Raw genomic sequence first — 16,015 nt, 5'->3', positions numbered from 1 at the left:
GCCTTCCCATTGGCTGCCCGCCCCTTCAGGCCCTGCCCCCGCCGGTCCCGCCACCGGTGCCGTCGGTGCCGCCGCCGCCGCCGATATGGCGCGTCCTGCCCCTGTGGAGCCCCCGCTGCGGCATCCCGCGCCCCCCTCGCCGGCCGCGGGCGAGCCCCGCACTTCTGTTGAGGCGGCGGTGGCCCCGCGGAGAGTGCTGTTCGCCGACGAGGCCCTGGGGCTGCCGCTGGCGCAGCTGCGCCGCTACCGGCCGTGGGGCGGGCCCGGGGCGGGCAAGATGGCGGCGGCGGCCGGGCAAGATGGCGACGGCGGCGGGGCTGACGAGGACGACGATGGCGAGGATGGGGATGAAGGGGAGGAGGAAGAGGAGGCTTGCCCTGCGCCCTCGCCGCTGTGCCCCGTCCCCGCTGGCGGGGGGTTTTACCTGGTGCCCACATTTTCGCTGCCGCCCGCGCCGGGTCGTCTGGAGCGCTTGGGGCGCGTCATGGTGGAGCTGGAGGCGCTGCTGCCGCCTCCCGGAGCGGTCCCCGGGGGTGCCGGGGTGTGGGTGCCTGGGGGGCGCCCGCCGGTGCTGCGCGGGTTGGTACGCGTGCTGAACCGCTCCTTCGAGAAAGCGGTGCACGTGCGGGCCTCACACGACGGCTGGGCTTCCTTCTGCGACCACCCAGCGCGCTACGTCCCGCGCAGCCCGCCTGGGGCAGGAGCGGGAGGACCAGGAGCAGGAGATCCCATCCTGGATCCCGGCCTGGGCCTGGGCTTGGGCCTTGGCCAGGCGTCCGCCTCCTCGCCCGACGACGGCGGCCGCACTGACCGCTTTGCCTTCCAGCTGCCCTTTGCTGAGGGCGCGGGCGATGGGGCGCGCCTGGACTTCGTGGTGCGCTATGAGACCCCCGAGGGCACTTTCTGGGCCAACAACCAAGGCCGCAACTACACAGTCCTGCTCCGGATCGCACCCGCTCCCACACCCACTGATGCTGAAGGGCTGCCCCAGCAGCAGCAGCTGCAGCAGCTGGAGCCACAGCCCGAGTGCCAGGGTCCCGTGGAGGCTGAGGCCAGGCAGCTGAAGAGCTGCATGAAGCCGGTGAGGCGCAGGTAATGTCTGCCAGCGCCACCTCCGCCAACGCAGGGCTGTGTCTAGGATGGAGGACAAGCATCCCGACCCTGGAACCCCCTCAGGCCTGCTCTCCAGGACAGGGAGGAGGGCGCATTCAGTCAGTTAGAGTAACGGAGGCCAAACATGTGCTAGGCTCTGTTTTAATTACTGGGGTTTCATTCATTTATTGAATTCCCCGGTAAAACTCTGAAGGAGACAGACATCTTCCCTACCCTCAAGGATCATGTAGGCTCCTCTGGGAGATGGTTTGAAAGAAAAAAGAAACAAGCAGATAAGATACAGAGGGATAAGATTAGTTGCTGAGAGTAAAGTGAAATAGGGTAAGGCGATAGTTTGGAGGGAATAGATGCTTTAGAATGTTCAGGGAAGGCCTTTAAGGAGGTGAGTCCTGGATGATCAGAAGAGTCATGTGCAGGTATGGGGGTGGGGTGGGGAGAGTTTGTAGAAAAGGGAACAAGGAGGACTTTTCTGAGGAGGTGCCATTTAAACTGAGTCCTGAATGATAGAGGAGGAGTGGTTATGCACAGGTATGGGAGCAGAGGGAGCTGAGGACAGAGGTCCTAAGGTGAGAATGAGCTTGGTGTGAATGATGAGCTGTGTGCTGCAGTGGACAGAACTTCAGTGATCTAGTAGGGTAGACCAAGGGCTTTACCAGTGGGGGACAGGGGATCTGATCCCCATTTGACAGAGCAGCAAACTGGGATTCCAGAGGGAGAAACTGGTTGAGGAAGTGATGGCGCCTGGCTTTTCCAATTCCACCATGGCTGACCTTGAAGCCTGTGCATCTCTTTACTGTTATGTTCTAGTCCAGTGCGAGGTCTCCTGCAGGATTGAGGGACTGAGTCTCTGCTCTCACAGGGAAGCAGTGGCTCTGGCAGAGGCAGAACCAGATGGGCCTGGACTTGAAGCTCTTGTCCTTTGTTTTTGCCTGTGACCATTCGGAGCCTGGGAGAAGGAGCCACTTAACCCCAGAAGGCATCATAGGAGACTAGATTTTCTCAGTCAAGCTAGGAGCTCTTTGAAGGTAGCAGCTAGGCCTGATTCTTTTGGGGGACGGGGTCACGTAAGTCTAGTCTGGGAGAAGTAGAGTCTTTGTGCGTGTGTGGGAAATGCACACATTTCCCTGCCTCTGGGAAGGACTGGAAATGGGAATGGGAAAATGCGTTCTGGACCTTGTATATGCTTGATCAGAAGCCTCAGGCTGCAGCAAGATGTTTGTGGTCCTGGCAAGGCCTTAGGCTGTGAGTGAGTGATTCAGAAAGGTCTAGCTTGGGGCTGGTGGGCAGGCGTGCCCGGGTGTGTGAGCAGGCAGGCAAGTACCCACTTACAGACCTGTGAGCCCCACAGTAACCTGAGACTTAGTGTAAGGGGGCCAGGCAGCATGCCTTCCCTTACAGTGTTAAGAGAATGTATTCTGACATCAGAGTGCCTTGGTTCAAATTGCAGCCTTGCCGTCTGTTGGCTTTGTGACCTTGGCTAACTCATTTAACCGCACCATGCCTCAGTACCCTCACCTGTAAAACAGATAATTACAACACCTACTTCAGAGGAGACGAGTAAAAGCACTCAGAACCAAATCTGGCTCATAGCAGTGCCAGAAAGTGTTAGCTAGTGTTTATGTTTAGGGAATCACACATACAGTTCCTTGGATACCCCTCCCAAACTCGGCTCTGCCCATCACCTACTGTGTGGCCTTGCCTCAGTTTCTTCATCTGTAAGCCTCAGTCTTCTCATCTGCTAAAGGGGAATGACAGTCACTTTGGATTGAGCACAGCAAACATGGGCAAGGCACTGAAGGATGGTGGTAGCTGTGGAAGAGAATAGTGGTCAGCATTTATTGAGCTGTGTGCTGAGAGCTTCAAGTCTGTTCTCTCCTGAGTCCTGCTGTGTGTGCTCTGTGGTACAGGCGCTCTGGTTATGTGCATTTGATAAAGGGGGGATACTGAGGTAGCTCAGGGAGTGACAATGCCAGGGAGGACATGCTGGGGACTTTTTTTTTTTTAACTACTCTGGAAGTTCTGACAGGGTTTGGGAAGAATTCTGCATCTCATTTCTGGTGTTCCCAGCAGGGTTTGCTTTCCTTTTCTCTCTCTTTCTCGCTCTTTTCTGTCTCTTTGCTTTTTGGAGGTATCCCTTTACAAAGTGTAGTGATCTTAAGTATAGGGCTCAGTGGATTTTTACATACATATGCTCGCGCAGCCATCACCCAGATCAAGGTTTGGAGTGGTCCTGGTTCCCAGAAGCGCTTTCATTTCTGTCACTTTTCCCAAGTTGTCTTCCCAGGTGGCTGCATGGGAGCCCTGTCTGTCTGTAAGATGCGACAGTTTGGGTAGCCAGAGTTTGGTCATTTTAGAGTGTTAAAGGAAGAGAACCAGAGAAATCAAAAGCTCGCAGGGCCAAGGTGGGTGGAGAGGGTGTTTTTCTTTTAAAATACATGGGTGGTTTTAAGGAGAAATTGAAGCAGCTCGTTCAGACAATTGTTTTGGTATCTGGCCCCGGGTCTGTGGTTCCTAACATGACTTGTGATATTATTTTAAGTGGGCAGATGGCTTTTTGATAGCTTCTTTATCTTTTGATCTCAGCTCTTGCAAAGGGGAGGTTGGTGCTCATTGCAAGATCAGCGGTAAGATTTTCTTTGTAGGTCGGTGGCTTTCTTGGCGAGTACATTTCAACTTATTATTGTTTTAAAAGCTGCGTGCTGCCCGGGACTTGGAGCACTGTTGAAGAACAGCTGCCCCTGCGACCCAGCCCTCTTGGGAACCGGTAGCTGGTCGCAGGGGATAGGCTGAACGTGTGGGAGCCCTGTGGTAGAGGGCCTTGTTCAGAAGTGCTGGCCGCAGCCGCCGCCCCCCCCACCCCCGCCCCAAACTGGGCATGGCCACGTCAGGTGGGGGCACAGGGGAAGTCTATGGGACCAGGCTTTTGATAACACTTAGGCTTCGAGATGATCCATCAACAAGCATTTGTTGAGGGCCTACTATGTGCTGGGCACGGTGCTAGGTTCAAACAGGGAAAAAGACGCAGACTGGCACTAAGCTGTCGAGGGTTTTGTGGTGGAACTGGGTGGGAGAGGCAGGGATGGAGGGCTTGGTGTGTGACGCTTGGCAGAGACCCTACTCTGTGCTGGGCATTTTGCTGAGGGTTCGCGTGCAAAGTCCTCATCTAATCCTTTCAGTATTCCCCTTGAGAGAGACTGTTTTTATCCCTCTTTCCTGGATGAGCAAACTGAGGCTCCCAGAGTCCAGAGTCCTAGGGCTGGTGTCGGGAGGAACCCTCCTGGTCTGCCTTGGCTTAACACCCTTAGGAGGTGTCCTGTTCCTCTTAGAAAGACCAAGAAAGCCTCAGCATGGCCTTCCAGCATCCCCCTGCCCTGTCCCCCAGTCTGTCCTCCACAGCTGCTAGTCTCACATCCCACCATCCTCTGCCTTCTGAGCTCCTGTCACTGTGGTCTTAACAAGGTGCCTTGCCCCTTACTGCCTCAGGGCCTTTGCCCATGCTGTTTTCCATCACCAGGAATGTTGATCCTGTACTCCTTGCAGTCTCCTCGTTTTGATCCCTCAGTTCTAAGAGTGCTTCCCCTGGAAAGCTTGTCCGTCCCAACATCCTGATGTTTTCTTAGCATGGCCCTGATGTTTTCATAGTGTGGATCAGCCGAGCCCTGCCTGAAAATGTCATGTAGCAGAACAGGTGTGTGTTGCCACAACTTTAAGATCATTTCCCACCCCGCCTGGCAGTCCTATTCTATTTTTCTGATCCACTCTTGTCTCCCCCTTGCTGTGACTCTTTTCAAATGTTCTTTACCTTCAGACTTTACTTCCTGCTTCAAAATAAAAAAAACAAAAAGAAGCTGAAAGGATGGAACTCCCCATAGCTCACAGCCCCCCAGCGTGCAAACTAAGTTCCCTCCCTTGTGTTACAGGGGAGGAGGGGCCCCTTTTACTGCCTCAGGCCAGTCTCCCCATTTGTGCTCTGCAAGTTCCATTTTCTGCCACCTGCTCCAGAACTTGACCCTTTCTCTCCTGGCAGCTTTGTTGGCTCCCCTCGCTGATCCTCTCTTTTGGCCTTTATACATGTTAGCATCTCTACTGTCTGAAAAACCTGTCCTTTGACCTCCCCTCTGTCCCTGCTGCTCCCGACCAGCACCTAACCACCCCTTCCTCTTCAGTGCTGACCCCTCTCTGAAGAGTTGCTGACACTCTCCTTCTCCATTTGCTTCAGCCCCCCACATCTACCAGATTCCAGAGGTGGTTTTGGTTTTCTTCTTGAAGTTGCTGAGCATTCCTACTTAACACACGGTCTCTCCCTTTCCTTGGGACCACGCTCTGCTGCTTTTCCTCTTAACCCCCTGGCACTTCTCCTTGCTCTTGCCTTCAGCTCACATAGCCAGGCTCCATGTCTCTCACTTGGCTGGTGTCCCAAAGATGGGTCCCATGTTCGAGATCGAATTCGTCACCTCCCCAGCAGTGTTCCTGAGCGGCCTCTCCCTGACCCCTCCCTTGCTTATCTTCCTTCTAAGCATCCTAAGCCCATCCTGACCCTGGAGTCTGGGCCAGGGCCCTTTGTTCCAGGGCATTCTTCCTTTCCTGAAGGCACGGACCTCAGTTTGTAGTTAGACCTTCATTAGGGGATTATTGGATGACCCTCTCTGCCCTCTTAGACTGTAAGCTCCGTGAGGGGTAGGGACATGGTCTGCTTTTTGTTCACCTCTGTATTTCTGCAGGGCCTGCCATGGTGCCTGGCACTTAACAGGTGCTCAATAAATGTTTGTTGAAAGAATGAGTGTGAGTTATTTTTTTAAATGTCTTCCTCCACACGAAATTGTCAGCTTGCTAGTTGGGTGTGCTCCCCCTTGTGTCTCCAGGGTCTGTCACTGGGCTGATGCACGGTAAGGCCTCGGTGATTTTTAGGTCACCTGTTGCTGACTGGTTGGGGACACAACTTGCTCTCTGAGTCGGCAGCCTTAGGGGAAACCAGAACAAACAAAGTTGAAACAGGACAGGCCAAGGGCCATCTTAGTTGTCCAGAAAGTCAGGATTGAGTGAGAAAGCCATCCTTTTGTACTCCACCGACAATTGGTAGGGCATCATGGTTAAGGATGTGGACTGAGGCCACACACTGTGGAAGTGGTGGAGCTGGGCTCTGGGCCAGGGTGGTCCTCCTCTAGTTCCACAGTTCCTAAAGGCTATACCAGGCTGGGTGGTGCGTCTGACCAGTGGGGCATTGTCAGGCAAGTTGCTGTCCTTTTCGGAGCCTCAATTTCCCTCAGTGGGAATTTGGAGGGGATCGCTGTTTGTTAGCACTTTATAGGCGATGTTCCACTATTTTCTCAGTCTACCCCACAGCCCTCTGGGGTGGCCATTACCATTATACCTTCCTTACGGAGGAGGAAAGTGAGGCATCGAGAGGTTAAGTGACTTGCTCCAGGTCACACAGCTGGTAGGTGGCAGAGCTGAGATTATTCAAAGTTACCTGTTCTAACCCTTCATTGAACTGTGAAATCAGTTTCCTGGATCCCAACCAATATTAAAGAAAAAGAAGTAGCATAGGAAATAGTGTGCATCACAACACGTAGTAAAGGTAAGTGCTGTTTCACTCAAAGAACATCTGTTTTTCAGTTTTCTATAACTGTATATTTACACATGTATGGGGGGTGCTGGCTTATGATGTCAAATGTATTTCTTACTGTGGGTCACCGCCAAATGAATGACGTCCCTGCCATGAAAGAAGCTCGTGGCCACGATAAACTGCTCTCTTCCCTCCCAGCCCACCGGAGGGGCTGTGAGTCCCAGAGTTGACACTGACACAGACCGTAGCTGGGGAAGGCAGAGCAGTGCCCCCCCCCCCCAGAATGTGGTGGCTTTCACAGCTGCTTCAAACCCTGTTCTTGTCAGAAAGCAGATGGCTGGGCGGGGGGTAACCAGAATTCTGGGATTCCAAGTATCGCGGGGCAGGTTTCTGAAGCCACCTGACCTCCTGGGGAGTCAGCATTATCTTCGAGTTGACTGCATGGGAGCTGGGGTCTGCTGAGTTTCCCTTTGGGTTTCAGCACATGACCCACTTTGGGCTTGCCAAGTTCTTTGAAAACAGCATCGGGGGTACTCCCAGAGGACTCGGGGTGGCGGCTGCAGTGCTGTGACTGCTCTGAGAGTCTGCTTTGTTCTCGCCCATTGGGGGTTGTCAGCCCTCCCCCGCTTGCACTCTGGTGATTAACTTTTTTGTTCTGTCTCGGCTGGCCCAGGCTGGGGCTGACGGCACCTCTTTCTGAAATCTCACCTTCCGGTCTCCCCGCATGTCGTCTGAGGTCAGCGGTCGTTGAATTTCCTGATGGCAGGAGGAATTTCACACCTAGGAGACTGGTGTGGTCCCTTTTAGGCTGCACTGTCTTAACTAGTTTTTGAGAACACCCCAAGGATGCATCCTGGGTGTGGGCCCAGGTTCCCGGGCCTGCCCCTGGCCCACTACTGCATTTTGCCCTGGAGGAGATAGCACGTGGCATTTGTGGGGCTGGTGCCAAAAGAGCAGGTTTCCTTCTCGAAAATTAGCAAGCACCTTGGAGGTACAGTTTTGTTCTTAATCTCCTCCCTCCCAGTTTTTCTAAGAATCCCTCTTCTCTGTTACTGATCAGTGAGTCAGTATACACTTGTACTCCATTTCTCTTACTATCCTCCTTTTGATTAAAGTCATAGCTGCCCCTGAATGTTTACTGTGAAAGACAGTTCAAGGATATCTAGGTTTTTTTTTTTTTTCAGCCCACAGTTTCGAACAGTCTTCAAAATGGAGCCTTCTTTGGATTGTTATCAGTGTGGTGTGTAGTTAGTGGGTGTAGAGACACGGTTCCTTGAGCCTCAGTTTCCGCATTTGTAAAAAGGGAAGGGTGTTGCTTTGAAGGATAGATGTGAAGGTTTTCAAATGACTTGGTGTATCAATGAAAAGGGCCCACGTTGGAGGAGATGAACGATAAATGCTTGTGCCTCCTGCTTTCATCTCTCTGACTTCAGAGATATGGAGAGCCCTGTGTACTTCTGCTGACTTTGTGGATCTTGGGATCGGCTGAATTGCTTGACCTGATTTTTGGAAGCTCCCCCTCTTCTCACGCTCCTCTGCTGCAGAAGAGATGCTCTGGGGGCTGAGGGATTTGTTTTGTATTTGTTTTTCCTCTCCTTCCTAAAGCTGAACTGTGGAATTCTTTTCCTTCTGGTTGGCTGCATCCTGTGTCCCTCCCCACCCCACCTTTTCTCTCCCAAATACATCTAGGACTCTGGAGTGGTATTTCAGAGCCTGGTTGTACATGTCAGCACTGGGCCAAATGGCAGGGGACAGCTTGCCTAGTCCTGCCCCTGGGAGGGAGGGCTACCCTTATGTTTGTGGGTCTTCTTGAAGAAGCTTGCTGTAGAAGATCCTAGAAAGGTAACTTTTTCCTCTAACGAAGGACTGTGCCAGCAAAAGAAGTCTTAAGAAATTGTGTTGGGCCACAGGTCCAAAGACCTAGATTTTAAACTTACTGGGGGGACTGGCGCAAGACCAGGCTGGTTTGTTCCAAATCCCCCTTTCTTCTCTGTGATGCTTGGGAGTCGGTGGCCAGGATTCTGGAGTCACTCACTCCCGGGCCTGGTAATATTCAGATTCAAATACCTTTGGTGGGATGCACGAGCCCTAATCCATAGAGAAAGACAGATAGTCCCTTCTGGAGCTTCCAGACTCTAGATCCATGTACCTGATTCAAATTTCCTCCCTGAGGGACCTTGCTGCGACTTCCGTGTCTGGTGGTCACCTAGCCACATGTCCCACGAAGGCAGGGAAACTGGGAATGAATATATGGGCAAAAGGCAGGTCCAAAGAAAACCCTGAATGAATGAAGAGGGAGAGATCTTGTCTGTTATTGCTGCCCCCCTCTACCTACTTCTGGAAAGGATGGGAGATGGCATTGGGGTAAGACCCCAGTTTCCCCCCCGCCCCCTGTCCAGGAAGCAGCAGTTTGTTGATCAAGAGCCTGGATTTAGACATGGGAGCCAGAAGGCTTAGGTTTTGGTCCTTGCTGCCTGACCTCGAGCCGTTTCCTCAGCTTCCACGTCATTATCTGTGAGATGTGGATAATACTACCACCCACTTCACAGGATTAAAAGTACCTACCTCACAGGATTATTGTGAGGCTGCGTTAATAGATGTGAAAGCACCCAGAACAGTGCCGAACATCATAGAAGGTATTCTATTCAGGTCAGCTAGTGATCCCCGGTTTCTGAGAGGCAATTAATTATGTTTTTCAAAAAGTTGCAACCATCTGCAGAAATGTCAATGTCATCATAATACCTTTTAGGAATGAGAAGGTCTGAGCAATTGCCTCAGCTCCTCTCCGCCTCTGCTCATGTTTTGTTAATGCTTCCCTCTCATTTGCCTTAATCTGTAAACATTTGGTACTCATTTCTGAGAATGAGAACAGCGATTTCTCCATGATCCCTGTGACCCCACCCCTGGGAGAGACTGGGTGAAATACACTTGCCTTATGCCACTTAGACGGCGGGGCCTGACTTGCGTTGTGGAGGAGGACCAACCTTAATGAATACCCACGGTCGATTCAGCCCCCTGCTCCGTGCCAGACCCTGGTGTCTGGCTCGATGGCCTTGACTGCCCTGTGCTTGGTGTGTATATCCTGACTGTCCTGTGCTCCGTTTTAAGGTGAGGAGGGCGAGGCTCTGAAAGGTTAGGGGGTTGGCCAGGTTGATTGGGTGACGGGGGGCATGTTGGTGGAGGGACCCAGGTCTTTGTGACCCTGGGCTACTTCCTTTTTCTGCTGGCTTCCTTCCTGTCCTCCAGTTGCTTCCTTCCTCCTCTTTGCTGCTTTTCTGAGTCCCACAGTCCTCACCTGGCCTTTCTTGGAGAAAGCGGGTTCCTCTACTGCTAGGAATATACCCTAAGGAAATGATCCAAAATGCTCATATAAACCACGCCCAGTAGTGTCTGCTGGAGTCTGCTTCGTGAGAGCCGAATGAAGGCAACAAACGAGCCGCTCAGGAGGATGGGAGTGGGTTACAGATGTCACGGTGAGCCACTGTGAGGGTAAACGGCCACCTCAGGTGTTGACAAGAACATATAGTGATGCTTCATATGGTTGCACGGACATTGCACGGACAAAGCCAGCTGTGAAATATTGTCTGCGGAAGTTAAGTTGATTTTGTAGAATATCTGGAATGAACTTGTCCTTCATGGTCCTAGTGGTTGCCTCTAAGCTGATGTGTGACTTTTCCCCCTTCTCTATGCTTTTCTGTGTTTCACAGCATTTCCCCAATGTGTCTGTAGGACTTTTCCAATAAGGGTTGGGTAAAAAGAGGTGGCAGAAGGGAAGACGGCCACTGTCCCTTGGGAGTGGGCTGCCACGGAGGCTTGGAAGGGGCCGGTGGGTGGCAGAACTGGCCTCTCAGGGACATCAGATCCATGCATTCTCCCCTTTGCCCCTGACAGGCCCGCTGAGGAAGAGCTGAGGATGAGGAGCTCAGAGGACAGCACCCCTGCTGTGGGTAAGCAATTGGCAGGCCGTGGGGGTTTCAGCTTCTGCGCACTATTCCTTTCTTTCTCCCTGTTTTCTCTGTATGAATTAGGAGGTCCCCTCTGCCTTCAACTGTCCCAGATAGCCTCAGAGACAAAAAGCCAAGTAGCCCAAAGAGTAGCCTTTCTTAACTAAAGCTGGCCTGCCTGGACACCAGCCTCACCCTGACACTACCCCTTCTCTTCTCTCCAGCAGAGCGCCCTAATGTCCAGGAGTCAGTGGGTCCCCTGGTGGCCCCCACCCCTCTCCGCCCATGGCCTCAGATGACGCTTCAGGTAAGCAGGCCCTGGCAGCCTCTGGATGGACAGCCCAGTGGGAGACTGGGTGGTGGGGGCCAACTTGCTCCAGGTCTACCCTAGGTCAGAGGGAGGCCCCCCAAAGCAGAACCTGAGGGCGGAGGGTGGACAGCCGGGATTCACCTGAGCTTTTGTTATGTTAGCAAACATTTATCAAGTGCTTGCCCTGTGCCAAGCAATCCTGGGCACTGGGAAGCTGGGAGCGACCAAAAAAGAGGTCTCCGTGGGACTTATTTACATTTTGGTGGAGTGAGACATGACAAAACAAAAGAATAGTTAAAATATATGCTGTTTTAGGTGATGATGAGTGCTAAGGAAAAAAATAAAGGGATGGGGAGTGTGTGTGTCATACATGTGTGCGTGCACATGCGCATGCATACGGGGGTGGGGGGAAGGTTTGTGAGTTTAGAGCAGGCGAGGCCTTCATGGAAAGTGAGATTTGAGCAAAGATTGGAGAAGGTGAGAGTGAGCCATATGAGTAACTAGGGGAAGAACATCCCAGGCAGCTGCAAAGCCCCCCAGGCGGGGCCATGACTAATGTGTGAGGAACAGCAAGGAACAGTGAGTGGCGGTGGCGGGGGGAGTTGGGGAGCCAGCAGGAGGTGAGGTCAGACAGATCACATAGCATCTCGTGGGCCTTGGAGAGAACTCGGGCTTTTACTCTGAGAGACAGTGGAGCCACGGAAAGGTTGTGAGCGGAGGAAGGCCATGATCTGACTTAGGATTTAACAGGCTCCCTTTGGCTGCTGTGAGGACAGTAGGCTGTAGGAATGAGGACAGAAGCAGGGGGACCGTACGGGGAGGCAACTGCAGTGGTCCGGGCAATTGATGCCAGAGATGACAGGGGAGATAGAGATTCTGGAGACGTATGTTAGAAAGAAAGAGAGAGAGAGAAAGAATGTGTGTATGTGTGTGTTTTAGTACAAAGGTTTTCAAACATATATAGAAGGAAAGAGACTAGTATAATGAACTCACATATTCCTGTCACCTAGCTTCAACAAATTTCAGCACATGTCCATTCCTACTTTTTCCATACCCTCTCTGCCCCATCCCGCAATTGCCTATGGAATTATTTTGGGAAGAAATCCAGACATTATCTCATCCACAAATATTTCAGTTTGTATCTCAGAAAATTAAGTACTCTTTAAAAAAAAAAACACACAATGCAGCATCATGCCTCAGGAGATCAACAGTTAGTCCTTAGTATCATCAAATATTTGATCAGTGTTCAAATTTCCTTATCTCATAGATGTTATAGGATCCAAACCAGGTCAACACATTACATTTGGTGGATGGGTCTTTTTTAGATTTTAAAATCTCCCTCACTTTTCTGGCAGTTTGTTTGTTTGTTGAAGAAACCTTGTTTGTCCTGTAGAGTTTCCCACAGGCTGGTTTTGGCTGATTGTATGGAAACACATTTCTCACTCTTTTTTAAATCAATATGTTAATTCCACTTAATTAATGTGATCTATTAAATCCAATTAATCCACTTTAAATTGATTTATTAAATACCATCTTTTATTATGAAACTAATTTAACTAGAATTGATTCTATTTAATTCTCTTATTCCCATTTCATTTAGTAACTGGAATTCTTTTCCAAGGAAAAACGTTCTCATATCAACTGTTTGGCTGCCTTGAGGGTATATAATTTGTATTGAGAAAGCTGTATAAATGCTTAATTTTTTCCCTTTTATTTACCAGTTTTCAGAAGAATTGAACTTCTCCAAAGGTGACCAACTAAAGGATTTTTGGTTTTGGTGTATTATTACTAACTCGTGAATTTTAAGCATATTTGATAAGTTTCCACCCATTTTGATGTTTAAATTGAACTCTCTCCAGTCAGTAGGAACTTGTTTACGTTGGTTCCAGAGTCCTTTTGAACACAGTCCCATCATTCTTTGACCACTTCTTCAGATTCTTGAATGACAGTGTGTCCGAGACTCATTTTGTAATTACCCTACCCACAGCCATTTAGTTAGAAAGCTCTGGTTCCTTTTAGGGGAGAATGGTATTTAGAAACTAGAATCTGGGTGCTCCGTGTGCTTTCCTCCTACTAGATAGGCCATTGTTTCTAGGCCTTGTCAAAATAAATGTTTTTGAAAGAGAAAATACCTGAATTCATGTGGATATTCTGGATCTGTTTTAGAGGTCAGCCAACAGTACTTACGGAGAGCCATTCACCAAATGTTGGGGCCCACTGCCTTCCTTAGCTTAATGATCTGCAGGAAGTCCCCTTTTACTCCATCTGATTTGGTTATGTTAATAAAGATGACATAGGCTTTGGCATTTGGAGCATTAGAGAGGGCTCTTTAAGGAGGGTGTACCTGGAAACACAGGTGGGGCTGGGTGTGGGCTGTCACCAGTCTCACTGTCTCTGCCTGTCCCATCCCCTCCTCTACTTCATTCCTCTTCCTTTCTCTCCCCTCCTGCCCTACCCCCCTCCCAATGGCTCTAGGTTTCTGAAGTTACAGTGACTGGCAAACCCCCAGAGGAAGGTGACGTCCCCAGAAGCAATCCGCCTGTGGCTTTCACAGAGGTCCCCCAGGCACGGGCCATCAGGATTCTCCCCTCTTCCTCTCTCTGTGGCCTGGGTGGCTCCCCCAGGGACCAGGCCTCGGGGCCCGATGCAAGTGAGGGGGCAGCCGGGCCTCTTCTGGAACCCAGCCAGCAACAGGTGGAGGCCACGTGGGAAGTATCGCAAGAGAATGGAGGGGGCCGAAAGGATTCCATGGTGGGGGCCTTAATGGATGAACCCCCTGGGGGTCTGGAGGTTGTGGGTGGGTTGGAGGAGCTGCTTGGTGAGGACACCATTGACCAGGAGCTGGAGCAGCTCTACCTGTCCCACCTGAGCCGCCTGCGGGCCGCTGTGGCTGCAGGTGGGGTGGGAGGTGGCGGGGAGGGCCCCACAGATGGGGGAGTATCCCCCAGCCATCCCCTGGGCATACTCACGGACCGCGACCTGATCTTGAAGTGGCCTGGCCCCGAGCGGGCCCTGAACAGTGCCCTGGCTGAGGAGATCACCCTGCACTATGCCCGGCTGGGGCGTGGTGTGGAGCTTATCAAGGACACTGAGGATCCTGATGAGGAGGGGGAGGGCGAAGAGGGACTCTCCATTGTACCCTCCAGCCCAGAAGGGGACACCCCCAAGGAATCACCTCCAGAAATCCTCTCAGGGGTCCATCCTGTGGTAGCCACTATGGGAGATGTGTGGCTCCCGTGGGCAGAGGGCTCGGGCTGTGACAGCCCCGTGGTTCTGGGTGCAGAGGGTCAGTTCACTGGGGCTCCAGAAAACGGGATGGGCAAGGACACCGACTCTCTGCGCATAAATAGGGTGATGGCTGGGGTGACCGGGCCCCCAGGGGAGAAAGAAGGCCGGATGGAGTTTACCACTGAGTGGGCAGACAGCTTGGTTCCTAGATCTGGTAAGGAGCCAGCTGCTCCAGTCCTACGGGGGCAAAGTTTGACCCTCCTCAGTCCCTCGGGGGCTGAAGTCTGTCCTTCTAGCCTGGCCAGGCCCCATGTGAGCCCCCAGGATGAAGAGGGTGCAGGCCCAAGCCTGGAGCCCCCAAAGAAGTCTCCCACCTTAGCAGTCCCTGCAGAAAGTGTGTGTGTATTGCCTCCCCAGCTGTGGGGGCCCTTGACCCAGACTCTGGGGGTCCTGGCTGGGTTGGTGGTGGTCCCTGTGGCTCTGAACAGTGGTATGTCCCTCCTGGTGCTTGCGCTGTGCCTCTCTCTGGCCTGGTTCTCGTAGAGGCTACTTGTGTGGGGTGCAGCAGTAACAGACTTCCCCCCTCTCTGGGGTGTGGAGAGAGGCCGTCCCTGCACTGCACCCAGGGGGTTCAGATAGGATGTGTGGCCTGTATAGTGAGGGGTCTTTTGCTTCTGAGAATGCCCAACTGGAGAGAGACCTTCCCGTCCTTGAGGACTTGTTGGCACAGGGCTCCCTGTGGTGATGCCTGTGGAGGGGAACAGGGCACGGTGGACGGTGTGAGATAACTTTCAGAGAGGAACTGGGCATGTCCTCCCTTCCTCCCCCCCCCCCAAGCCTGTATTTATTTTTGTATAATTCTCTGGACGAGGGCGAGTGGTCGTGAGCTGGTCTTGGGGCACAATTACCCAGAGATATATTTATTAACAGCCAACCTGTGCAACCTGCTGGAGCTTTATTTTTAATTTAATTTATATAGAGTACCTATTATTATATGCCACAATAGAGCTCTATGAGAAATGATGTGTCTTGCTGTACAGTGTTCTCCCGTGTGGGCCTGAGTGTGTGGGGTGGTCCTGTTCTATGGGAGGGGCGGGTGGGGAGTTGGCCATGGGACACGGCCATGTCTGCTGCCACAGCTTCAGTAAGTGTCACTTCACCTTATGGTCCTGCCCTGTGTGGTCTGGTGGTCTTTGGAGGGGCGGGTCCTTTGGTCTTTTCTATATTCTGCCAGGGAGGGAGGAAGAATGATTGCCATGTGAGGGTTTGGTGTCGAACACATGGCTGCGGCGGTGGATGTGGTCAGCTGTAGATGTGGGAATACTGGCTGCGAATAAGCCACAAGGTTTTGAGGTTCCTGGGGAAAAAAAAAGAAGCCTTTGACACCAGGAAGGAGACCCTTCTGTCTCCAAGGTTGGGAAGGTCTCAGAAGGGACAGAGGAGTTAATGTGCTGTGAAGAATTCATACCAGAGTTGCTGTCCACAGACTTTGCCTTTATAACTCAAAACAGGAAACCCAGAAGCTTTGAAAGAAAGGATAGATATATTTACTGCATGCAAATAAAAATCTCTGCATTAGCACAACAAAACACCATATATTTATTTACTTGCCTTCGCAACAAAACTTTACACCAACTTTCTTTCATTCTTCTCCAGGGCTCCCCTGCTTTTCTGAAACAGCCCCAATCAGATTGTTTGCCCAGCCACTTCAGCAAAAAATCCCTGATGATATTTGATTGGTCCATCAACAGCCACATCCCAGATTTCATCTTCCTTGACCTATTGGCAACATTTGACACAGCTGGTCATCTCCCCCACCTTGAAATCTCTATTTACTTGGTTTCTGGTACACCA

The 16,015-nt window shown here is 51.8% G+C and overlaps 2 protein-coding genes across 6 annotated transcripts in view; one reads left to right on the top strand and one right to left on the bottom strand.

Moving 5' to 3' along the window:
* FOXP3 (forkhead box P3) overlaps positions 1-562 on the bottom strand; it is a 19,422-nt gene extending 18,860 nt beyond the window's left edge. For all 4 annotated transcript variants that reach the window (XM_047715629.1, XM_047715631.1, XM_047715630.1 and 1 more), the window contains exon 1: positions 425-562. The gene's annotated coding sequence lies outside the window, so the exon portion shown is untranslated. The remainder of the gene's footprint in view (positions 1-424) is intronic.
* PPP1R3F (protein phosphatase 1 regulatory subunit 3F) lies at positions 42-16,015 on the top strand. Of its 2 annotated transcripts, none has more exons than XM_047715627.1 (4): positions 42-1,092; positions 10,571-10,626; positions 10,851-10,930; positions 13,409-16,015. In XM_047715627.1, the coding sequence occupies exons 1-4, from the start codon at positions 86-88 to the stop codon at positions 14,702-14,704; spliced, it is 2,439 nt and encodes an 812-aa protein (XP_047571583.1). In that variant the 5' UTR covers positions 42-85; the 3' UTR covers positions 14,705-16,015. The 2 variants fall into 2 exon arrangements, with proteins under 2 accessions (XP_047571583.1, XP_047571582.1); XM_047715626.1 differs by having other exon boundaries at positions 10,848-10,930; positions 13,409-16,013.

Source organism: Lutra lutra, chromosome X (assembly GCF_902655055.1).
Source record: "Lutra lutra chromosome X, mLutLut1.2, whole genome shotgun sequence".
Taxonomy (NCBI): Eukaryota; Metazoa; Chordata; class Mammalia; order Carnivora; family Mustelidae; genus Lutra; species Lutra lutra.
The sequence above is the reverse complement of the archived record's forward strand: the minus strand, read 5'-3'. Positions and strand labels throughout refer to the sequence as shown.